Source organism: Schistocerca piceifrons, chromosome 5 (genome assembly GCF_021461385.2).
Source record: "Schistocerca piceifrons isolate TAMUIC-IGC-003096 chromosome 5, iqSchPice1.1, whole genome shotgun sequence".
In the NCBI taxonomy this organism is placed as follows: domain Eukaryota; kingdom Metazoa; phylum Arthropoda; class Insecta; order Orthoptera; family Acrididae; genus Schistocerca; species Schistocerca piceifrons.
This window is the reverse complement of record NC_060142.1, coordinates 357,128,708-357,154,877: the sequence shown is the minus strand read 5'-3', so window position 1 is coordinate 357,154,877 and position 26,170 is coordinate 357,128,708. Positions and strand designations below refer to the sequence as shown.

Below are 26,170 nucleotides of genomic sequence, written 5' to 3'. Positions count from 1 at the left end.
AAGATATTGAAAATCTGATTACACCATCAGACTCGTCGTGCAAATAATAGTGATGTACATCTTTCTTTTTGAGGTATTATTGAGGTATCATGATCCATCTGGCTACTACTAATTTCTATACGAGCTGTGAAATGTCTGCCATGATGGTTTCACAAAGTTCGCCATCTTTGGCACTCTCGGCATACAAGTCTCTTTCATCGACACAGCGTCACCATGGAATTACCAGCTACACGCTCGGTCTGGACACCTTTTGCTTCGGCCAACGTCCGGCACCACGTGGTCGGCATGCCGACCCGCGCCCGCCGAGCGGTCCGTGCGGCCACACCAGCTCCAGACTTCGAATATTTTCAGGGCGCCACAATTCGCCCGTTAACTCACAACCCTAACCACCAAAACACCTCCCATAACGTCACATCACCTCTTCCGTAGTTCACTCTTGGCCTTAGAAGTGGTGGCTCGTTGTGTCCTCCAGGCATTCGAACCCAAACCCTTCCACTGGATTGGCGTAGAGTATAGCACGATTCCTCATTGCACATCACTCTTTTATAGTCATCCACTGCCCAGTGGCGTCGCTTTACACGTCACCTGGAGCGTCACTTCACACTGATTTCTGAAATATGTCGCTTATGAGGAGCTGTTCGACCATCGTACCCAGTTCCTTGTAACTCGCTACGAAGAGTAATTGTATTAGTTACATTTCTCGTAGCATTTTGAAACTCTCTAGCGATTCTTGCCACTCATTTCATGTCTTTTACAACCACCCTCCATAATGGTCGACGACCTCTGTCCGTCAGTATATGAGCTCCGCCTGGTCTTGGTTTGCCTGGTCTTGGTTTGGCTGTGGTTGTAGCTTCGCGTTTCCACTTCACAACCACAACACCAGCGGAAGACTGGGGCAGCTTTAGAATGGCTGAAACGTCCCTGAAGGATTTCTTTTACACGTGACATCCAATGACTAGACACGTGCGAAGTCACTCAGCTCTGCTACTGCTGCTGCTTCTCGACTGACAACCCAGTACTACCTGCTTCCTTTTATATTGGTAGATGCGCCCCTGGTGACATCTAGTGGTCAATTCTCCAATCGGCAGAGGTGTCCGGAGGGCTTCATCAGGTGGTGTGTAAAGGTAGTGCATCAAGCGAATTCTATAGTAGCGATAGTTTACATTTGTCACTATGTTTTCGAGGATAATTACTATTGCTGAAGTACGTAGCTAGCAGCCATGCTGCTAGAGTTGTTATGTACTATTTGTCATTGTTGCAGGAAAAGTGGTTAGAAAAATCCTCTCCGATTAATGAAGCGCAGTTAAAATAAGGTCTGAACGTGACGGTCGCATTGTATTTATTAAAGGAGTACGAAAGCATGACGTACAACCATGGGCGACTAGGTTCATCTCAATTCCCGCGATAGTCTGTTTTTCCAGTATCAGGTGCAGAAAAAGTTCTTAATGTTCTACAAGGAGGCAGTGCCTTACAAAAGGGCTGTAAATTTTTTAGGATACAAGAGGTGACCTGGGATGAAATTTGTAATGAATCAACTACTAACATCAAATTTAATCTAACTCGTGACAAATTCATAACATTATTTTAAAATAACTTTCCGCGTAAGCTGATCAAAAAGGGCGTTAAAAAAGGTTATGTAAAAAAGCCGTGGGCCACTAGAGGGATTAAAGTATAATGTAAAGGGAAGAGGGAAATGAATCTCTTAACAAGAACGAGATGGTGCAGTAGTAGCACACTACAAAAATGTTCAAATGTGTATGAAATCTTATGGGACTTAACTGCTAGGGTCATCAGTGGCTAAGTTTACACACTACTTAACCTAAATTATCCTAAGGACAAACACTCACACCCATGCCCGAGGGAGGACTCGAACCTCCCCCGGGACCAGCCGCACAGTCTAGGACTGCAGCGCCGAGACCGCTCGGCTAATCCCGCGCGGCAGCACACTAGAAAAACTACTTACAGTTACTAAGAAAAGTTACTACAAAGGAAAGTAACATATACATAACGAGAGAAAACAGTAATTCCGACAACAGACTTACGGCTATATGGAATGTAGCGAAATGAGAGACCGAACAACAAACCACAAAACAGGATAACTCCATTATTGAACTGAACGGAAGGCTACAAATGATACGTCACAGGAAGCAAACATATTTAACAATCATTTTTAAATATAATAAAGTATAGGCAGAAACAGTTACAGACAAAAACCACAAATGTTGGAAATGCAACTCCCATAAAATTCAGTTATACGAATGTATCACCAAATTCTCCTCCTGAAATTAAGAAAATTATATGTTCTCTCTCAAAAACTGGATTCGATGTTCGCTAACTGAATGCATTACTCCAGGGAGACTGACATACGCCGTTTTTAAACCACTCCTTAAGAAAAGTGATAGGAGGGATGTATATAACTACCGACCTGTTTCACTACTGACATTATTTTCCGAAATTTTTGAGAGAGTGATGTGTTCTAGAATCAAATCTCACCTGACCAACATTAATATCCTCAGTAAATCACATTCTGGATTTCGGGAGAGTTTCTTTACAGCGAATGCCATTTACATGTTCGTTCACCAAATTTTACATGTTAGATAACAAAATAGCGCCGGTTGTTCTGCGACATATATAAGTCATTTGTGTGAATCACAGTATTCTCCTACATCAACTAAAGCTTTATGGGATTGGTAGTGTTGCCAACAAGTGGATAATGTAATATGTAACCAAAAGAATGCACAAGTTGTCCTCAGTAATTCAACCAATGTAATCAGGGGAGATGCTTCTGACTGGGGAGAAATCACGTATAGTGTTTCCCAAGGCTCAATCTAACGTGCACTGTTGTTCCTCACATATGTAAACGATCTTGCGTCTAATGTACAACAAGCAGAATTAGTTGCGGATGATATTGTTATAGTAATCAAACCAAACATACAGAAAACAACAGAAGAAATGGTAAACAATGCTCGTAAAAGTACTATTGACTGGTGTTCAGCGAATGGTGTCACTTTAAATTTTAAAAAGACCCAACATATTCAGTTCTCCATAACTAGATAAGTGTAACACGTGGTGAGGAAGTAATAACTTGGGGTAGAAGCGTTAAAACATTTAGGTGTCAACATTGATGAGGATGTAAACTGGAAAAAGCACATTTTGGATCTCCTAAAACAATTTATTTCAGTCATATCTGTACTTAGAATCACTGAAAATCTTGAGGAGAGACAAACAGATAAGTTGACATATTTTGCGTACTTTCATTCACGAAGGTCATATGGAATAATGTTCTGGGTGTAGACATCTCGTTAAGGAGTTTTGGCATTCTATTACTATAAGTACATTTATTCCTTTATGAATTTTGTTGTAAGTAATCCACTGCAGTTGAAAAAGGACAATTATGTACATAATTACAATACCAGGAGAGAAAATGCCATTGATTACTCCACATTAATGTCGTCTTTAGTACAAAAGGGGTACACAATGCTGCAACAAAAATGTTCGATTACCTGCCCAGTGACAGAAAATGTCTGACATACAACAAAGTAAAAGTTGGATACAAACTGGAAAAGTTTCTTCTTGACTATTCGTGGTGTGTTGAAGAATTTCTGTTATTGTCATATGTAAAGGGTGGCGATGAGACTACTCGCATGTAAAATGACTCGTTGCAGATCATGACAATTTATCGTGGAAATGATCAACGGAACATGAAACTAACTAAACTTAGATAATGATGCGCGGCCATGTAAGTTTCGCAAGTTGTGTGTAGTTTATTTAAGGGATGACTGAAATGGCACGGCCAGCAGCGCGTGTAATGTAAGTAATAAATCTCTCTTTCTGGTGACAACATAATGGCCGCACTTTTCTAAGAGGTTACACGTATTTCTAGTACTCCGCTATTTACCTGTTCTCACTGGGTTTTTCCATTTTTTTAATGCCTCAATATGTCACCCATGAGAAATAATTGGAACATCTACTACATCGAAGAACGTGATTCTGTGTATTACAAATCTTTGCGGAATCTCTTGCACACTTGTCGGCGTCGTCTTGAACCACCAGTAGAGGCATGTGTGATGTCTGAGGAAACAGTTTGCTGACTGTACGTGTTACACACTGGTCAAAACAGACCTTATGTCCTGTCCCTAACGACCTCAACGTCGGTGGATCCTTAAAGAGTGCTCAGCCCCTAGGCATTTGTTGTGCGCGCAAACCATTCACGGAAGTCGGCGCACTGGCGCCACTTTGTGCGACATCCGTTATCGGCTCAGCGCTAAGAGGCGTCTCATCGGTAGCAACCCACATGACGTCGCAAACTCCTTCCAGTGTCGAAGAGGATCTGCTCAGACTTGCGAGTTCTACACATGTGTTACGCAAAATACTGTTCTTCGAAGGTTAGCCTTATGGGTGTCCTTTATACGGTGTTCCAGACCAACTCAGTAAGTATTTTATTTTTAGTACATGTCATTCATTTCGACAATCGTATCATTTCGTTCCTGTTATGGACTGAAATGATACCGTCATTGTAGAATGGGAAAAGGGGAGATATTTTCGGCTGCAATGGCATGTCTTCTCTTCTCTTCTCTCTCTCTCTCTCTCTCTCTCTCTCTCTCTCTCTCTCTCTCTCGTGCTTTTCTTGCTTATACTGAGATTTTTTTGAGGCAGGTCGCTAAATGGCGTGAATATTTAGAAACAGAATCTAGATTTTAAAACGATAAAAAGCTCATATAAATGAGCCTTTTTTCCTTGGGCGCTGTGACGGTTATGGTCACACAAGACTGAGTTGGCATTGTTGTGCGTTGCTTGGTGGGCGGGGAATGCTATTGCCGAGTGCCACAGTGGAGCTGTGTGGTACAACCATAGAGGTATGGAGTTGTCATGACGTCTCAAACTTGAAGCTGACGACCGCCATGTCAACTGTCCAAACATTAGCTTCTGTGGAAATGCTTTGATCAAAAATAGCTTGCGACATTTACGGGTGTAAATGATTATAGTCCAAAGCGTAAAGGAATCACATTTCATTTGTAACTGAACTTGTTTAAGCGATATTTTCTTGTATTATTATACAGGGTGTTACAAAAAGGTACGGCCAAACTTTCAGGAAACATTACTCACACACAAATAAAGAAAAGATGTTATGTGGACATGTGTCCGGAAACGCTTAATTTCCATGTTAGAGCTCATTTTAGTTTGTTCTTCCACATACGCTCAATGGAGCACGTTATCATGATTTCATACGGGATACTCTACCTGTGCTGCTAGAACATGTGCCTTTACAAGTACGACACAACATGTGGTTCATGCACGATGGAGCTCCTGCACATTTCAGTCGAAGTGTTCGTACGCTTCTCAACAACAGATTCGGTGACCGATGGATTGGTAGAGGCGGACCAATTCCATGGCCTCCACGCTCTCCTGACCTCAACCCTCTTGATTTTCATTTATGGGGGCATTTGAAAGCTCTCGTCTACGCAACCCCGGTACCAAATGTAGAGACTCTTCGTGCTCGTATTGTGGACGACTGTGATACAACACGGCATTCTCCAGGGCTGCATCAGCGCATCAGGGATTCCATGCGATGGAGGGTGGATGCATGTATCCTCCCTAACGGAGGACATTTTGAACATTTCCTGTAACAAAGTGTTCGAAGTCACACTGGTACGTTCTGTTGCTGTGTGTTTCCATTCCATGACTAATGTGATTTGAAGAGAAGTAATAAAATGAGCTCTAACATGGAAAGTAAGCGTTTCCGGACACATGTCCACATAACATATTTTCTTTCTTTGTGTGTGAGTAATGTTTCCTGATAGTTTGGCCGTACCTTTTTGTAACACCCTGTATGTTAATTTTGGTTGCAGTGATTACTTTTACTATAGTACTTTTATTTCTGTCATTCGACTTTAGATTTCCTATCAGTCCCTCTCTAAAGGCTTTCTGGATGAACGCTGTGGTAAGGAAAGTTTGGAAACCGACCAAACATAGCAAAACATGTTCTCAACATTTTCGGGAACGGGTCATAGACTGAACATCAGTTTCGTCAGTCCGTATTAAGGAAACAGCTGGATTACGAAAGCAGACTTGTCACATTACGTACATCAATTCCTGTTTAATAGAAACGTGTAACATAAGCAAAGTTTCATTAACGGGAATAAATGCGCTATATTATAAAATCAAATATACGTTAAAGATCAGAAAAACGTCTGTAAACGCCTTCCTGATACTGTGCTGTTCACGAAAGCAATGCAATATCTGCTACTTAAAACAACTGTTGCGTGCAGACGACGGAAATTAAGAAAAAGAAGCAGTCGTAAATAGTAGTCTGCTAATGTTCTGGGGCATGCAGGAACACAACGTGCAGCATAAGTCTGCTGTGATGTTTCCCCTTATTGTACCTCAATGGGTACAGCGGCACTACTTACGTTAGTGACTGCGCACTCGGTAAAGCATTACACAAGTGCTGAAAGTTATCTTAATAAAAATAATAGTGACTGTTGTTATTCATTAAAAGCATTGCTTGCTCCCAGTGTAACCTATCTGTAAGCTTACGTAAACTTTCAACATAGGAATTCGGGAACTCTTGAAAATAAGAATCCGCTGCGAGAATGTGTCGCTAAAGTAAATTGAATTCACCTATATGGTTCTCTGTCTGTTTAAACATTAGCGATGGCAAGAACAGTGGCCTCACGGAATGGCCGCGCGGTTAGAGGCGCCATGTCACTAATCGTGCGGCCCCTCCCGCCGGAGGTTCGAGTCCTCCCTCGGGCATGGGTGTGAGTGTTGTTTTTAGCGTTAAGTTAGTTCAAGTAGTGTGTAAGTCTAAAGACCGATGACCTCAGCAGTTTGGTCCCTTAGGAATTCACACACGTTTGAGCATTTGAAGAGTACTGTCTGAACTCAATATTGTGAACCATTAAACTCTTTAAACTGATAAATTGGCCCTGGAAAAACTTAATGTTCCCTTCTTTTATTTTTTAATTTTTAACTTACCTGTTGCCCAATGAAAACGCCGTGACACTGCTTTTGTCTTAAAAGCGCCTCGCATTTGCTGAGCTACAACTGACCACTAAGATGCGCCTGGTTCAATGCGCTCTCTTTTATTAAAAAAAGGCAAAGCATACTTGGTTCATAACAAATACGCATTAGTGAAAATGATAGCCTATATTTTGGTATGGACTTTGGATTTGGACAATGACTTGTGATAAATAACATCAAATGTAATTAGTTTTCTGGTTAGGAAAGTTCTATATTACTTAAGTAGTCTTTAACATCAAATAAGATCTTTATGAAAACCCATTTCGTGAAAATGACATTAAATAGTAAACAATTATTTCTAGCCCCAAATTCAAACTGAAAATATGACCGGCCGGAGTGGCCGTGCGGTTCTAGGCGCTACAGTCTGGAACAGCGCGACCGCTACGGTCGCAGGTTCGAATCCTGCCTCGGGCATGGATGTGTGTGATGTCATTAGGTTAGTTAGGTTTAAGTAGTTCTAAGTTCTAGGGGACTGATGACCTCAGAAGTTAAGTCCCATAGTGCTCAGAGCCATTTTTTGAAAATTATGTATGGATGTTTATCTTTCTCTGTACCCAAGTCTCTGGAAGTCTGAACCAAGAATGCTTAACTACAAGCTGCCGCAATAAAATACAAAATCTGAAACCAATTACCTTAACGTAAATCCTCTTCCATTACTTCAGTGTAATCATAATGAAATATTCTTCTCGTAATGCTCCAGTCTCTTTCCTCGTCTAAAATAATTAAGCAATAAATCAACATGTTCCAATTCCTCAGAATATAGCTACAACCGCATCACTCCGCCTGTGCCGTACTACTCGTCATGACACATCACTGCCGACTACTGTCCCTCGTCATCTCACGATTAACAGTGCGCATCATCTCGCCCGCCTCTTGCAAGGCAGCGAAGGTCTAAGCAAGCCTCCAGGCGGCACAGCCTCTGTGTGACACTGCGCGCTTATAATTTCAAACAGGACAAAGGCGCTAACGCTTTCACGACTTCCAAATACTAGAAAAATGCCCCTGAAATTATCTACAGCTCCTCATCAGTGCGTCGCCGAGAAAATGCGGTATTCGTGCCGTCAACTTCACGAGTGAAACCCAAATGATGGTTCTTCGTCATAATGGCGGCCTCCAGCGGGGCCTGTTGAGAATGTCCGTAGCCGTTGTCTTGGAGGTTGGTGCAACGTCTTAGGAATGATACGGTGAATCTGGAAGGAAGTTAGTAGCATTCAGCATCTCCTGGTGTTGAGATGTTGAGACATAAGAGACGATTAGGGGAGGATGGGATCAAGAGAAACCTTGATACACCTGAAGTAATTAGTGTAGAACCAGGGGGAAGCTAAATCCGGGAACTTGTTCCTCTTGAATATGAATGTGGCAACTGGTTAAGGTATTGTACTACTAAGAGCTCAGACTCGACATACCTGATGGCTAGAAAATGTGGATGAAAGATTTCTGCAGAAAAGTTTTTTTTTCATCAGTCTTCTGACTGGTTTGATGCTGCCCGCCACAAATTCCTCTCCTGTCCTAACCTTTCGTCTCTGAGTGGCAGTTGCAACCTGCGTCCTCAGTTATTTGCTGGTTGTGTTCTATTCTCTGTCTTCCTCTACAGTTTTTACCCTTTACAGCTCCATCTAGTACCATGGCAGTTATTCCCTGATGTCTCAACACATGCCATATGATCCTTTCCTTTCTTCTTGTAAATATTATCCACATTTTCCTTTCCTCGGATGGTGGTGCAGGAACAAAAGCAGGTATTTGGGGGAAAATTATGGTGTATTGAGAATGGTTCCACCGGTTCATTGCCGATTAAGTGCTACTGCTGGAACTCGGAACTCTGTTTCGTCCTGTCTCGTGCGGGTATTGAGGTACGTTGTCTATTATTTCCTCGCTCCAAGCTCTTCATTTTTATTCCAGTAACTTCAGATGGTTTGCGACCCCCTAGAAAAGATCCTTCGTACGTACTGACTCGTCATACAAAACATTGTAATTCACTTTACTGTGTAAAATGTGAGTTTTGACTAATTGCACGTTCAAAAGCGATAGCACTCAAATTTATCGGAAAACCAGTATCGGAACCTCTTTCGAAGTTGGGTTGTTTCGAATAGTGAATCGAAACTCAGTAATGTAAACGAAAAAAGCTATGAAAAATACCTCCAATAGTAAAAAATATTTTAAGGTAATTTAATAAACGGAACTTGTTCAGTCTCTCGGTATGCATCGCGTAGACGAGAGCAGCCGCAAGAGATATCAGCATCTTGGTCTATAAAACACCATGCGACAGTGTATCGACAACATCCTAGGAAGTAAAACCTAATACGCAGCAGCTGTGTCAAGATGAACGGGTTGGCAGGGACAGATAGCTGCATCAAACCAGTTTTCGGATCAAGACCACAGGAATCAACTTCTCACCTATGGAGTTATAAGAAATCGCTACGTGTGTCTCGTGTCGTTCATTCGCCGCAACCTTCGCACTTCTAAAAACATTGACGTCGAGTTCACAACGTTGATAGTGTTAGGGACACTGCTAACTTTTATCGGTTAAGCAAATGGAACCCTATGTTACTGCATATGGTGTTCAAAGATTGTTCAGTTTGAATCTTGATTAGAAATAACCCCGTCACAATTCCGGGTAACAGCGTAGTGGCTTCGTAGGGGACGCAGTGGAGACGAATAAAGAATCTGATCAAGTCCTAGTGAGCTATCTAGCCTGTCCGCCACTACTATCGGTTTGTCTGTTACAGTAAACGGCCTAATTTGAACACGGTTTCCCATATCTTTCTGTATGTTATGACCCGCCATCGAGGAAAGATTGAAACCTTATACAATCGTACATCAGCGACGATTTTTTTTCCTATTTTGACGAACGCTGACTTAATACATCCACCCGACAGTGCAAATAATTATTCCACCTTCTCTTTCGAAAGGTGATTAGGCGCTTTTTCAGCGCTGAGAAAATTTCATTGGCCTCACTGACTAAATGAATGTCATAAAGTTTCTCAACATATTTTGGAGCGTGTAATATATTGCGCAATTTTTGACAATTTAGAGCTGTTCGCCAGACCAGACCTAATACGCCTCATGGACCGTCTCAGAACTTTCAGCTAGTCACTAATTTCTCCCTCTCATATTAAACTTGTCAAAGATGTTGATCCCAGCTTATATTTATTTATTTATTAAACATGCTAAGAGAGACCCTGAACGCCCGAATCTTACATCGGACCATGGTTTCAAACAGGCAATATTTTTTATCATCACTGTTATGTTTTTTCAACAGCATAGTTACATAAGAAATGACAATTTTAATATGACAAATAGTAATAAAATAATATTAATGGAATAAAAATTATTTTAATGTTTGTAAAGACACTGTGAATGAACAGTGCTTACTAAGAGCTAATAATGTTAATGCTAGCAGTGCTATCGGTACTTTAATATACCGAGTTCTCACATAAAGAAATGTAAATATACTACACTACCTTCCAGAATTGGGAAATGTAATTTTGGTTGGAAAGAAGGATGTGATGAGGTAACGACTGTACAGGACGAAGACACAGCCATAATCGTTGCTTTAGTAGTTACGTCAATGGCTGTCGTTTGAAGCTGGAGCTCGTAATCAGTGCCGGCCGTTGTGGCCGAGCGGTTCTAGGCGCTTCAGTCCGGAACCGCGCTGCTGCTACGGTCGCAGGTTTGAATCCTGGCTCGGGCATGGATGTGTGTGATTTCCTTAGGTTAGTCAGGTTTAAGTAGTTATAAGTCTAGGGGTCTGATGACCTCAGATGTTAAGTCCCCTAGTGCTTAGACCCATTTGAACCATCTTAATCAGTTTTGACACAAAGAGGGAGGGATACATTGAATGCAGGTATTCATCACCAGTTTCAGGCGCCGTAAGCTTTCCTGAAAAAGACCTTGCACGATAATATCACAGTAATCAACAACTGGAAGTATAAACGTTTGTTTTTGACGTTAAATTAAGAGTAAAGGCCCTAATATCGAACCCTAGGGGACGCCTAATTCTGGCTTTTCTCATAGTGCCAGAAATGAGGCATTGTTGGCGAGATGGTAGGTACGAGTGAAACCATTCCATTGAACTTGAAAAAAATTAGATCGCTAACTTTAGGATGAAAAAAGTCGTTGTCGACTGTTTCAAAGGCTTTGCCACAGAAACACAACATAGTCGCCTCTTTGTCTCTCTTTGGCAAGCTTCAGGTCATCTGTTAAAGCAGACGTCGCGCTGCGATGTTTGCGACGATCGGAGTTCGTGTAATAGATTGTTTATTCCTAAGTAGTTTTTTAACTGATGGAGGATTATATAACTAAGGCCTTGGACGGTGTCGGAAGACTGTAATCAGAAGGTGCTGTGGCAACGACCTTATTAGATAATGGCTTGACAATTTCCTGTTTCCAGGTCTCAGGAAAACACTTGTGGTTGAGGAGTGATGGAAGATATGTTACAGTGGGCAGTAGTAGGTTAATAGCAAAATTCATCATTCAGACTGCTATGCCCAGAAGACGTTGCTCTGATGCGCATGATTGATTTTTTAACGGTATTGACAGGAACATGCTTGAGACAGAATTTTTCGTAGCTAATGTCGTTATTCCCCATAAACTACTGATTGTTTTGTTTTCGATTCAGCTGGGGTTGTAGGTAATGTGAAGTAACGATTCCTATCCTCGAGTGGAACAATGGGATCAGTTGCAGCTTTTACTTTTCCTATACCAGAACCACTCTGGCTTTTCCATTACACAACACATATGTTTCTGTTGTCATTTAATGTACAACCATATCTAAGTTTAGCATTTCTCACAGTTTGTTGTCATGAAAATTATGTCATGAGCAGACATGGCAGGTTCCGATGTTATGTGAGGTACTGGTACGAGGATTTCGTTACAAATATGAGAGTTGACTACTAGCCGTGTTATGGGTAGGTGCAGTGTGATGTAGAGTCATATTTGAACAAAAAAGCATACACTAGAATTTCGCAATGGAGGGACTGTTGTGTAGAAGATTTATGTTAGTGACAGCGGCAATACTTGGGATTGATTGAGGGTGGAAATATGCCAGATCTACGCATTGTATTGTAGTGAACTATCTGTAAGCCTTTTCTTGAGAGTGCGGGTCCATATTTCTGCACCGGTGAAACTTTGGAGCTCTCGTATCGTTAAACTTACGTGCCTGGCCCAACGGAGGTAAACGTCCATGCCGCGAGTGCTTTGTTTTTTTTTTATGTGAGGGAGGAACTATTAATCTGTGAACACTCGCAGTGGTACCATTCGTAGGTCAGGAGGAGCTTTGAGTGCAGAAGAATATTTATTGTTTGTGAACCGGAGTTGGTTTCAAACGGTCTGTGATAAATCTGCGTGTATCATTAGAGTAACATGTGACTATGGTCATTAATTTGTAATGTCACTAAAGGCGTTCAGTTTTCCCTACTGTATGAGAGGCGTTCAATAAGTAATACAACACATACTGTATTTTTGTCGGCCGATTTCGGTTGAAGAAGCGCGGCGTTTGCTGTGGGACATCGTAGAATATTCCCACTTCAGCTACTATAGTTTCATAAAATATGTGGGGACCCTACACGTAGTCCTCAAAATGGCGTCAGTAACGGAGGTGACATTGAATTTCTTTTGGAGGTAAACCAGACGATCGCAGATATTCATAGGCACTTGCAGAATGTCTATGGAGACCTGGACGGGAACAAAAGCACGGCGTCACAGAAGTCTGCGCACCCGAGACGAGCTCCAAAACTCCAGTGGACTGTTCTCCCTTACCCACCCTCCAGCCCGGATCTTGCACCTCCCGACTCTCACGTGTTTGGCCCAATTAGATTAGATTAGATTAGATTTACTTTCATTCCAATTGATCCGTAGTGAGGAGGTCCTCCAGGATGTGGAACATGTCAGAAAAACAACAATACATGACAAATATTTAAACTAAAACAAATAAGCTAATGTACCATTCCACAGGTCCCAAGTGGAATGATAGTCATTTTTTAATGAACACTAAGAGTCATTTTACAAATACTATTGCACTGAATTTAAAATAAAAAAGTTTTATATTTATTTATAAGGTAAGAAACATGTAATACAACTACTGTAATACTTATTTACAATGAACACATTACTGCACTGAAATGGTGCAGAAGTTAGATTATACTTACACACACACACACACACACACACAAATTTTCAGTGAACACATTACTGCACTGAAATTGTGCAGAAGTTATGTTGAACTTATATACAAATCAGTTGGTTTTCCTCAGAAATTCATCAATGGAGTAGAAGGAGTTGGCCACCAATAAATCCTTTAGGCTTCTCTTAAACTGAATTTCATTGGTTGTTAAGCTTTTTATGGCTGCTGGCAAGTTATTGAAAATGTGTGTTCCTGAATAATGCACACCTTTTTGTACAAGACTAAGTGACTTTAAATCCTTGTGAAGATTATTCTTATTTCTAGTATTGATTCCATGAATTGAGCTGTTGGTTTGAAAAAGTGATATATTTTTAATGACAAATTTCATTAAGGACACATTCTGCGGAAAGCAGTACGTGAATGGTTGGGAGGTTCTTGATACAGCAAGACGTTGGCTCCGATGTCGATCAGTGGAGTGGCGCCATGCGGGCATACAGTCCAAATCAGGTGGTGTAATGCCGTTGCACTGAACGGAGATTATGTTGAAAAACAGAGTTTTGTAGCGAAAACAGTGGGAAATAATATGAAGTATTAGAATACTAAATAAAACTACATGGTTTCAGAAAAAATTGTGTTGGATTAGGTATTTAAGGTCCCTCGTAATTTGCTGTAGAAACGTGTGAGGAAAATGTGGTCATATGAAAGTAGCAGAACTCGAATTCTATCTCCTGTGATAACGGTATTTTGCGGCTCTCGTAAATTACTTAATGATCGGTGAAAGGTTCCTTAAACGGAGGACACGAGCGATCTGTCCAAAGGAGCTCGTCAGATACTACAGTCGCTACGCTACTTATGTCGTACATGAAACGCAGACTCAATAACGGCGGCGGGGAATCCCCGTTGGCAACGGCACATTCGACTTGGAACTCGAGGAGAGAGAGAGAGGAGTGCATTTTCGTCTTCTTGGCAGCGGCGCAGGTGGCGGCGCGATGCGTGAGGTCAGCTTGCCGAGCAAATTAGCGCGCCTGCTCTCTCGTGTAAACCTCAGCCTGTCGCGTAATCGGAGCTGGCTGGCTGCGTGCGCGCGAGGGCGCGGCGCCCAGCCGCCGCCCGCCACTGGCAGAGTGCCGTGCTGCCCGCTACCCACTCCGGTATTCCTGCTCCCACACCAGTGTTTGCAGAAAAAAGAAGTGCTGTCATGAAACAAGGACGCAAATAATTCTAGACTCTCAGCACGGTGAAAGACGAGTGAAGCACGTACGTGATAATTACAGAGCTGTAGTTTTTACTAGAATCAGGCTTAGTAACAGCCACGTGGCATCACTAAATTTCTTATCTTCTAGTAAAAATTCAGTAGACGTATGTAGGTGTGCCAGATTTCGCTATGTATTAAGATCGGAGTGAAAGTACATGGTAATGAAACCAAAATGTTCAAGTAACCGTAAATCCACAAACGAGTCGTTAACGAGACAGTTGAGAGTTACTTCTGTATTGTGCTAGTTGGTACAACTGTTTGAAATGTAAATTTTTTTATTAAGTCTCCACGTATCAGGGCTAAAATTTTACTCATGGTTCGCGGCTGTGGAATGCATATAGGATGAAAGACAGAGGTATGGCCAAAATTTCAGGAAATGTTCTTCACACACAGCGTAACACAATTTAGCCAACCACAATAGAAAGAAAAATCATTGTTCGACGTGTTTGTCATAAATGTCGAAAAGTTCTTGACAGACTTACTTCAAATTTTTACTCATTGCTTCCTGTAAACTTCCAGATGGACTTTTTTAGTAAAGAATGTACAAGTTTTCTGATAAAACAGACTGCGAGAAAGAAGATGCTTTGCTGTGCTTTCATAAAGCGCCGTTTCGTTTTCTTCCTCGCAGTCTCTTTTAAGAAAATACCAAAAGTTGTTTTCAGCTTATCTGCTTAAGATTAGAATACTAAACCATACAGTCTGAATCATCTGAAACTTTGTAATCCTACTCGTTCGCCATTTAAGCCCAAACGTGCTCCTGCAGGGCACTGTCGTCCTTCAAATCTCTCCCAATATAAACGCTGAGCGCGACGACTATTACCATCTGCTAATCCGTACAGCAAAGGGGCATGTGCCAACTCCGCATTTGAGTGCACATCCAGTGGAGAGGATTACCGGAAACAAAGTCCGTGGTGGGCACTAAACAGTTGATGCTACGTGCTTCTTGCTAGTAAAGCAATGAAGCGCGTCACAGTCAACATTATCTCCGATAAATTGAAACAACGAACACTGGTGGTGAACCTACGAATTGCAACTTGCTATAAATTCTAACAAACCTAACCAAGATGCGGTTTTGAACATTTCGAGTAATAAAACGATTCCTGTACTACTGGTGAGTTCTGTTCCTGTGTCCTTCTCATAATTAATATGATTATGAAGAGAAGTAGAAAATGAGCTCTGACGTGTAAATAAAGCGCCTCTGGATTCACGCCTAAATAACAAACTTTATTCCTCTACTAGCGGTTACCGGTCACACTTTGCTGCTGTTGCTGAGTCTGGTCCAATGGGAAAGAAAGAAACGAGATTCTGCTGCCCCCTTGTGTATAGACGGAGGGAGGAAAGGAGGTTAAAAATATATGGTCCATATTCATTAGCGTATTGTCTAAAAATTTAAAGTAAACAGGTCAAGAACTTTTCGAAATTTTTGGCAAAAGTGTTTCCCTTTATACACTCTTAGGACAGAAAGAAAGACTCGCCACGAATGAATTATCCGAATGGAACGTAAATTGGTCAATAGGTACAGACAAACAAATGATTAAAAGTTCTGAAGAGTCGGATGGTTTATTAGAGAGAGAGAGAGAGAGAGAGAGAGAGAGAGAGAGCTTCACAAATTGAGCAAGTCAGTAACGGGTTGGTCCATCTCTAGCCCCTATGCAAGTTATTCGGCTTGGCATTGACTGATAGTTTTTTGTGTCTTCCTGAGTGAGTATCCTTCAAAATTCCTTGTAGCCGGAGCCTTAGATCGTAAAAATTCCCAGTAGATTGGATGACCCTGTCCATAATGCGTCAAACTTTCTCAGGTGGGAAGGGATCTGACAAGCTTGCTGGCCAAGACAGGATTTGGCGAGCGCGAAGACTAGCAGTAGAAACTTCCGGTTTGTGCGGTCGGGCATTATCTTACTGAAATGCAAGCCCAACTCGGCTTACATGAAGGCCAACAAAACGGGGCGTACATTATCGGATGACAACGTAAGTGGTCCTGGTATAAAATGGAATGGCACCCTTGACCATGTTCCTGGTTACTGGCCCATACAGAGGGCAACAGACAGATTGGTATCACACCGCTGTCTCCACAAACGTCTCGCTCATCATCGGAGCTCAGTCCCAAGCGAGACTCGTCGCTGAAGACGGTTCTACTCCAGTCAGTTAGACTCCAGTCCGAATGTGACCGAAACCACTACAAACGGGCTTGTTGGTGTACAGAGTCATTGGTAGTCGGTGCAATGGGCGCCCTGAGCTCAGCTCCCTGTTAGTGACGAATTAAAGGTTCTTATGGTTACTCAGACACCATTCGCACGTCGGATCGATGATAACGATGAATCCGGGGCTGTGAGCGCCTGTTTGACAATTGCTCTGTCCTCACGTTCTATTTATTTATTTATTTATTTATTTATTTATTTATTGTTCCGTGGGACCACATTTAGGAGAAGTCTCCATGGTCATGGAACGAGTCAATACATGAAATTATAACACGATTGTAGAAACAGATAAAATGAAACAAGTCGTTAGTTTAAATAAAGAAAATCAAGAATGTAACACTGGAATTTGCTTAATTTTTTATCTCTTCCAGGAGCTCCTCGACAGAATAGAAGGAGTGAGCCATGAGGAAACTCTTCAGTTTAGACTTAAAAGTGTTTGGGCTACTGCTAAGATTTTTGAGTTCTTGTGGTAGCTTATTGAAAATGGATGCAGCAGAATACTGCACTCCTTTCTGCACAAGAGTCAAGGAAGTGCATTCCACATGCAGATTTGATTTCTGCCTAGTATTAACTGAGTGAAAGCTGCTAACTCTTGGGAATAAGCTAATATTGCTAACAACAAACGACATTAAAGAAAATACATACTGTGAGGGCAATGTCAAAATTCCCAGACTATTGAATAGGGGTCGACAAGAGGTTTTCGAACTTACACCATACATAGCTCGAACAGCCCGTTTTTGAGCCAAAAATACCCTTTTTGAATCAGAAGAATTACCCCAAAAAATAATACCATATGACATAAGCGTATGAAAATATGCGAAGTATACTACTTTTCGTGTTGAAATGTCACTTATTTCAGATACTGTTCTAATGGTAAATAAAGCGGCATTTAGTTTCTGAACAAGATCCTGAACATGGGCTTTCCACAACAGCTTACTATCTATCCGTACGCCTAGGAACTTGAACTGTTCCGTCTCGCTTATAACATGCCCATTCTGTCTGATTAAAATGTCAGTTCTTGTTGAATTGTGGGTTAGAAACTGTAAAAACTGAGTCTTACTGTGATTTAGCATCAAATTATTTTCCACAAGCCACGAACTTACTTCATGAACTACATTATTTGATAATGTTTCAATATTACACACAAGATCCTTCACTACCAAGGTGGTGTCATCAGCAAACAGAAATATTTTTGAATCACCTGTAATACTAGAAGGCATATCATTTACATAAATAAGGAACAGCAGTGGCCCCAGCACCGACCCTTGGGGAACGCCCCATTTAACAGTGCCCCATTGGGACTGAACATCATTACCACTCTCAATATTGCGGAGGATTACCTTCTGCTTTCTGTTCTTAAAGTAGGAGGCGAACCAATTGTAAGCTACTCCCCTTACTCCATAATGTTCCAACTTCTGCAGTAATATTTTGTGGTCAACACAGTCAAAAGCCTTCGTTAAATCAAAGAAAACACCTAACGTTCTCAACCTTTTATTTAATCCGTCCAAAACCTCACAGAGAAAAGAGAATATAGCATTTTCAGTTGTTAAGCCATTTCTAAAACCAAACTGTACATTTGACAGCAAATTGTGTGAATTTAAATGCTGCAGTAACCTTGTATATACAAGCCTCTCGATAACTTTAGCAAACACCGCTGGCATAGAAATAGGTCTATAATTGTCAACATTATCCCTGTCTCCCTTTTTATAAAGTGGCTTCACTACCGAGTACTTTAATCGGTCAGGAAACCGACCACTGCTAAAGGAAAAGTTACAGATATGGCTAAGTACTGAGCTAATATACGTGGAACAATACTTCAGTATTCTGCTAGATACCCCGTCATATCCATTAGAGTTCTTGGTCTTTAGTGATTTAATTATTAACTCAATCTCCCTCTTGTCAGTATCATGGAGGAGCATTTCAGGTAACAGTCTCGGAACACTTTTTTCTAAGAGCGCTATATGATTCCCTGTTGGGACTAGGTTTCTATTTAGTTCACCTGCTATATTCAGAAAGTGATTATTAAGTACTGTACATATATGCGACTTATCAGCAACACGGACATCCCCACTACGCACTGATTCTATATCCTCGACCTGTCTCTGCAGACCAGCCACTTCCTTTACGACTGACCATATGGTTTTAATTTTATCCTGAGACTTAGCTATTCTATCTGCATACCACATACTTTTTGCCTTCCTAATAACTTTTTTAAGCACCTTACAATACTGTTTGTAATGGGCTGCTGCATTTAGATTTTGACTGTTTCTAACGTTTTGATATAATTGCCACTTTGTTCTACAAGATATTCTTATCCCTTTAGTCAGCCACCCAGGCTGCCTGTTTGTGCTAGTACCCTGTTTTAAACGTTCTAACGGAAAGCAACTTTCAAAGAGCACGAGAAAAGTCTTGAGGAAAGCATTATATTTATCGTCTACTGTATCAGCACTATAAACATCTTGCCAATCTTGTTCCTTGATAAGGTTTACAAAAGTCTGTACAGCAACTGGATCAGCTTTCCTAAAAAGTTGGTAACTATATTTAACATGTGTTGAAGCACAAAAATCTTTTAGACTTAAAATTTGTGCATCATGATCTGAAAGGCCATTCACTTTTTTGCTAACAGAATGCCCTTCTAATAATGACGAATGAACAAAAATATTGTCTATGGTTGTTCTACTGTTCCCTTGCACTCTCGTTGGAAAGAATACGGTTTGCATAAGATTATATGAATTAAGGAGGTCTACCAGCATCCTTTTCCTTGCACAATCACTTATACAATTAATATTGAAGTCACCACATATAACTAACTTTTTGTATTTCCTATAAAGTGAACCAAGAACCTCCTCTAGCTTTAGCAAAAATGTTGTGAAATCGGAGTCTGGGGATCTATAAATAACAACAGTAAGAAGTTTAGCTCCACTAAATTTAACCACACCTGCACAACATTCAAACACCTTTTCAGTGCAGTACTTTGAAACATCAATTGACTCAAATGGGATACCGTTTTTCACATACATGGCTACTCCCCCACACCGCAAAGAGCTCCTAGAAAAGCTGCCAGCCAACCTGTACCCTGGTAAAGGAAGCCTCTGAATTATCTCCTTATTTAAGAAGTGTTCAGATATACCAATAATTTCAGAGTCAACATCTATAAGCAGTTCACTAACTTTATCTCGAATACCTTGTATATTTTGATGAAATATACTAATTCCCTCATTAATCGGATACCCAAGCTTTGTAGAAAGTGGTTTCTTTGTTAGAGAGACTTCCCTTAAGCAGGAATACCTATCAGCTGACTTCAATCTAAAAAAGGTACAGCTCTAACACCCACAACTACCGGAATTTTCCCATGAGTGATCCCACCACCCCCACCTATGCTGTCACCTATAAGTTTTGCCAACCTCCCCTTCCCATACCTGTTGAGGTGCAGGCCATGTCTAGTGAAACCCGTCCTACTGATAGACTCCACCGACACCACTGAAATGTGACTCATGCCTTCTGTCATCAGCGCACCCCCAAGTCTCATGTTATTACGCCTGACGGCTATATTAAGATGAGGCCGATCGTGACGCTGAAACAGTTCCACGAAATGCACATTCGTGTTGCCAGTCTGAGTGGCTATCTTTTCCAGGTCACCATCTATGTCATACTTCCCATCCCTATCAATACTATTACCAGCCCCACCCACAATCACTACCTGATCCTCTTTAGTAAAATCCCTACATAACCCCCCTATGTTAAAAGTCACCTGAGCCAATCCTGCATTAGGCTTCACAATGCTGGTGACCTGGTACTCACTCCCCAAAACTTCCTGCAACTGCTGGCCTACACCTCTACCATGAGAACTACCTAACAGCAGAACCTTCTTCTTTCTCTTAGACTTTGCAACTGTCCTAGCCACCGTAACTGCTGAGGTCTGCTGCATACTTCCTACATCTACAGCTACTAGAGATTCCTCTCCACTAGACTCTGACAGTTGGTCATATCTATTACAAACACCAATAGTAAAACTATCTGAAAATCTCCTTCTCCTAGCAGATCTCTTGCCAACAGCCAGCTCCCATTCCCCAACCCCCTTCTCCCTCCTCATCCTATCTAGCTCCTCCTGTGCGTTTTTCAACTGCACCTGAAGGGCACAGATCTTACGCTCCTGCTCCTCTATCAACTTACTCTTGCTACATAACCTGCAGTTCCAGGAGAGGATCTCACCAGAATGCCCACTGGCTTCCCCACTGCATTCCCCCCAGTGAAAATACTTCGAACAAGTCTCACACCGCAATCCACTACTCACGAACCTACGGCAAAGCCCACACTTCTCACTCATGGTAAAATTTTACAATTATTGAAACAAGAAAACAACTTTATCTAAGTTCCGCTACTACAATAAGAAGATGTTAAAAACTGACTACAATTATCACAAACTTGCTCTACAAGGGAAGTAACTACTATTATTGACAGTATTAATCAACAACAAATGAGAATATAACAAAATACTAACACAGAAAGAAAATCAAACGTCTAATGACAGTAACGAAACTGAAAGCAGTTCGCAAAAATTTCTTCTGAAGTTATTTCACCGGAAAACACCAAGAACACCGGTTGAAGACTACTAAAGTTCCTAAATAAACTACTATACACAAACAATTAATTAGTACTTAGCTTTCGATGCGCCGCTACAGCTGCAACTGGTCAGCGCGGAATGTAAACACGGGTAAGAGGTTAAGTTGCTCGATACGAAACACTCACAAATATCAGGCCACAACACACGAAATGCAGAGGTGAATGAAGAAACCACTAATAAGTCACTTATATAGTAAATATTATCACAAAAACAGTTAAAATATATATCTGAAAACTAAAAATAGATGAAAACTTAGAGAGCGATCTATCTTCTATCTAGGTCGACCGCTTCCTTTTGACGCAGTGTTCGGCGATGGTTCACCCATTCCCGCCAACATCGGTGAATAGTAGCGTCGCTTCTATTCAGATATCGAGCGGTCGATGATTACTCCAAGCAGCGGCTTTCAGCTCAGATACACGTCCTGTCTGAGGTGCTGTCATCTGCATACATTGTTCATGCGCTTGTCTGCGAGACCTAGTTACTTTCCAACTGTATAATCACAATGAATTTCCAGCGACTTCATGCCCTTGTATCGACATGTCCACTGTTTCCTATACTTACCATCTGCGCAATGAAACTGCGCTGCTGCGCCACACATTCATCCATCGGCCGCCATCGATTTGTGACCAATTTGCGCAACTCCTTCGTGGTGCGTCGTTTTTTTTTTTCCTTAGAATGTATGTGACACATTTTATGTGTTATATGTGGCGCTCCAGAAAGTATATAAAAATATGCTCGTATTCAAATGCAACGTTGTGTAAATGTTTGAAATAATTTTGTGAAGAGCTTTCGGAGATCTACGATTTCGTACGAACGATTGTTAGCAATTTTATTTGTGTAGATGTCTGAGGAAGGTTTGGCCATACCTCCTTGCTAGACACTGTTGGATGAGGTATCGACATAATTTGCTGTTGATGTAAGAGGACGCACTAAAATGGTCCAAGATACATAGTTCGAAAAGTGTCCGGCCAGGGTCGCCTGATCTCAACCCTCTGGAGTTAACTGTAAGGAGTCATCTCACAATCAAAGTGAATAGCGCTCCCGTTGATAACGCTAAAGAATTGTACAGTTTTGTCAAGGTTTACGAGGTGATCTGAGGATGTTTCGTTCGTATCTCGCTGCATAGACGACTTCATTATTGAATCTGAATGCGATGACGACACGTAGGATGTCCGCCTTTACAAATACGAGCTTACAATAAACTGTAACGTGCAACTTTGTCAAATAATAGTGTATTAATTGTTAACACATGCCCTGATAACATGTAAGTCCACATAGATGGGGACTTAATCGAAAAGTTTACGTTTCAAATACATTTTGAATATTTCTCGGGTATTGAGCCGGGTGGTGTCGACCAATAGGCACGATATTGTACGTCGTACTGAAATCAGTCGTTAGTGTCTGCTGAGTACGATGAAAGCATTAAAAGAAATCTGTTTTATCTCTTAAAATTAACATGGAGTATCCGCTATTGTACAGATAAATGACAGGCCTCTGATCCCACTATGAAGAATATCTTGTGCTTATCGTGCCACAATTAATCTATGAAATCTCTTAGCTCCACACCACAGCACTCCTTGCAAATTTTGTTTCCTTAAACTGTTATCGTGCCCGGTGTTTGCTTGCAGCAACACTTGGTTTTTTATTGATCTGTTGTTAACGTGAATTCACGAAATACTTGTTCAACAAACTATCGAAAATCTCTTTTTGATGTCCTACATTGCTTGCGCATTTCTTGAAGAACTATAGAGTTATAGCCAAAGACAGCAAAAACGGAAATTTGAAGGAAAAAGGTAGGAAATTAGACTAATTAAACGGAAAAAAGAAAAATGAATTTTCAAAGCTAGGCTATCTGAATTAACATTCTAGTTTATAGGGCAAATAAGAAGCACAGCATACTACTGCTTTCGCTAATAGCGGCGTAGAAAGGAATCCAAATATTGTATCATAGGTAGAAATAATAAGTTAAGTACCCATAGGGCTCAGGTCCTTTAAGACGTATCATATGAGATAAGCAAAACACGAGGTTAAACAGCTTTTAATGAGCGATGGGTGAGACTTCGCTGTTTTACGTGACATATGTTAGTTCAGACTCTCTGCGATTAATAGTATTTCTTTTTCGCAATAATCATTCTGCAATACATCGCACCGCCAGACGTGGAACGCTAGATGTTTCATCAATAATTTACTTTTGAAATGTAAATATTCCATAAAAACAGGTTATAAGCAAATACTGCACTATTACCATCCATTGTTGAAAAGATGACTTCCGCAACTCAAAACGCACACGCGAGTGCCATTAGAGGAAAAAAGTGCAAACTTTGTTTTGCTTTTATTTGGAAGAGGGTGTTCCCAAAGCTATTTTTATTAATCGACGTAGTCTGTATTTTCACAGAAATCCGTAAAATATTTTGTTTCGAAAGTGAAGATATTACAGATAACGTAGTTTCGTTCTATCAGTGACAATGAGATCGGGAGTATACAGAAATAATCCAGTTTGTTCTCGTAACTAGTTTAACCTAGTTGATGTATTTATTGAGTTCAGTGAGTGACAAAACGTCCATACAAATGTATAATTGCGTGAAACAGATGAAAATTGATAAAGCACGCCTTGGATAATAGTGTTTCCTGGTTCTTTTTAATACGACGGGCAAACAGTTGAGAGGAGTGTGTGAGAAGAGGGTCGGGTCACGTGCGAAAATGAAATTGCTTCTTAGCGCAGTCCTCGGGCAATTTCGAACACATTTCTGTCGCGCAGTATAAGAAAAACAGTATCTCGCGAGGATGTTGGAAAGTGGAGGCTCTGCGAGTTCTGTATACCGACTATCGGCACGTGAAAAATACGCTGACATTCTTAAAATAGTTATGAGAACCCGTAAGAAGACTGTATGTATTTGCAGAGGGGGAAAGTAATGTCCACCCATAAACGCTTCGCAAGGAAGGAAGGAAGAAGAAAGAAAAGAAGACTGGGTTAATCCTCCCGTTGACATCGAGGTCGTTAGAGACGGAGCACAAGCTCCGTTGGTGTCAAGGAAGGAGAAGGAAATCAGCCGTGTTCTTTCAAAGAAACCATCTTGACATTTGCCTCGAGCGATTTAGGGAAATCAAGCTAAACCTAAATCAGGATGGCCCGACTCGGGTTTGAACCGACGTCCTCCCGAATGAGAGTCCAGTGTGTTCAACACTGCGCCGACTCGCTCGGTAAAATGCGCTTCGCCTCCAGGCAACATTACCACAAATTGCGTTTGAGAGAAAATGTCTCATTCGCAAAGTGGCAACAAATTCTATAGAACATGAAACTGCAAAGACTGTGCGCTAGGAAGAGGATTTCATTGATACATAATTGTTACTTAACCTGGTCCTTCATAGTCGTTATTGAATTAATAAGTCACGGAACTGAAGGAAACCACGGTTCACTACATCAACTGGGTGTTCCAAGTAGTTTCAGGTACAGCAAGGACAAACAAAAGCGAAGGATAAGAAAGCTGATCAGGCGTATACTGTTGTCCTTTATCTGGTATCTTGCGGCGACAACGCCTTTCGTTTGCACGATGTACACGTCTTTGTTTCCAATTTTGTATCGTACGAGTTTTACCCATGTTCTACGGGGATACGTGCAGAGCTAACTGCGCGTGTTTTGTGTGTGTTACAGCAGCCGACCTGGAGACTGTGGGGCGAGGAGCGCGTGGAGGGTGCTCTCTACACCGTCTACCTCAAGAAGGTGCGATACCACCGTCCGACGCGAAGCGTCTCTTCCGTGAGTATTTGCAGTCCTCCATCTTCCTGCAGTTATGAAACGCAGCAATGATCGATTACTTTAGAAAAAGCAAACTGTTTTGTCCGTGACACTGTGGAGTTAAATGTTTGTCTCATACATCATTGAGCAAATGAATTAGGCACACCTACGCAGCAGATAGCAGCAGCCGCTTGAGCTCTGATTATAGAGATGACACATCGAGGCATAGACTCCGTGTGTAGCGGTCTTCAGTCCGAAGACTCCTTCGATGCAGATCTCCACGCTAGTCTGTCCTGCGCAAGCAGCAAGTTTGAATAACTACTGCAACCTCCATACATTTGAACCTTCTTCTTCAAACCGTTGGTTAAGTCGCACAGTGCTCAGAACCATCTTCAAACCGTTGTCTCCCACTTCAATTTTTACCCCACTCACTTCGCTCGATTACCAAACTGAAGAATCCTTGGCGCCTATCAACTGATCCCTTCTTTAATGAATATTTGCCATAAATTTCCTTTTTTGCTCAATTCGATTTAGTACCTGCTCATCAGTTATTCGATCTACCCGTCTATCAGAAGCTTTTGTTCTCTTCTCCTTTTAAATGTTAACAGTCCACGTTTCACTTCCGCATAAGGCTGCAATCTAGATAAATGCCTTCAAGAAAGACTTTGTAATATTGAAATTCACATTCGATGTTGACAAATTTCCCTTTTTTAAAAATACTTTTTGTCGTTACTAGTTTGCATTTTATGCACTCTATTCCAGACATAATCAGTTATTTCGTGGCTCAAATAACAACAGACAGAGGTTATTTTAGTGCCTCATTTGCTAATCTAATTCCCTTAGCACTGATCTATTTAATTCGAATACACTCCAACAACTTTGTTTTAATTGCTGATTTTTTTGATTTATGGGCATAAGGCCGTGGCCCATGGCATAAACTTTTGCCTGTCGTTTCGTTTTCAAATGCTGGAAACGTCATCAGAGGCATACGGGCTCGGAAAGCAGTTACAGACTCGAAGGCGCCCAGCAAGACGAACTGAGCTTATTCAAGTGTGTAACTGTTTTCTGATCGTTAAAGCTTCTGATGATGTCTTCAACACTGGAGGACGAAACGTTAGGCAGAGAAGTATACTTGGAGCCATGACCTAATGGCCGTTAAACAAATATCAACAACTGCGCAGATACCGCATTCAATGATTAAGCCTCGTTTTAT

General features: G+C 41.3%; 1 protein-coding gene across 2 annotated transcripts in view; it reads left to right on the top strand.

The window, feature by feature from the left end:
• Positions 1-26,170, top strand: part of LOC124798104 (ral guanine nucleotide dissociation stimulator-like 1) — a 576,462-nt gene that overhangs the window by 443,704 nt on the left and 106,588 nt on the right. For both annotated transcript variants that reach the window (XM_047261355.1, XM_047261354.1), the window contains exon 2: positions 24,874-24,978. In XM_047261355.1, the coding sequence (XP_047117311.1) occupies positions 24,874-24,978 (105 nt within the window). The remainder of the gene's footprint in view (positions 1-24,873; positions 24,979-26,170) is intronic.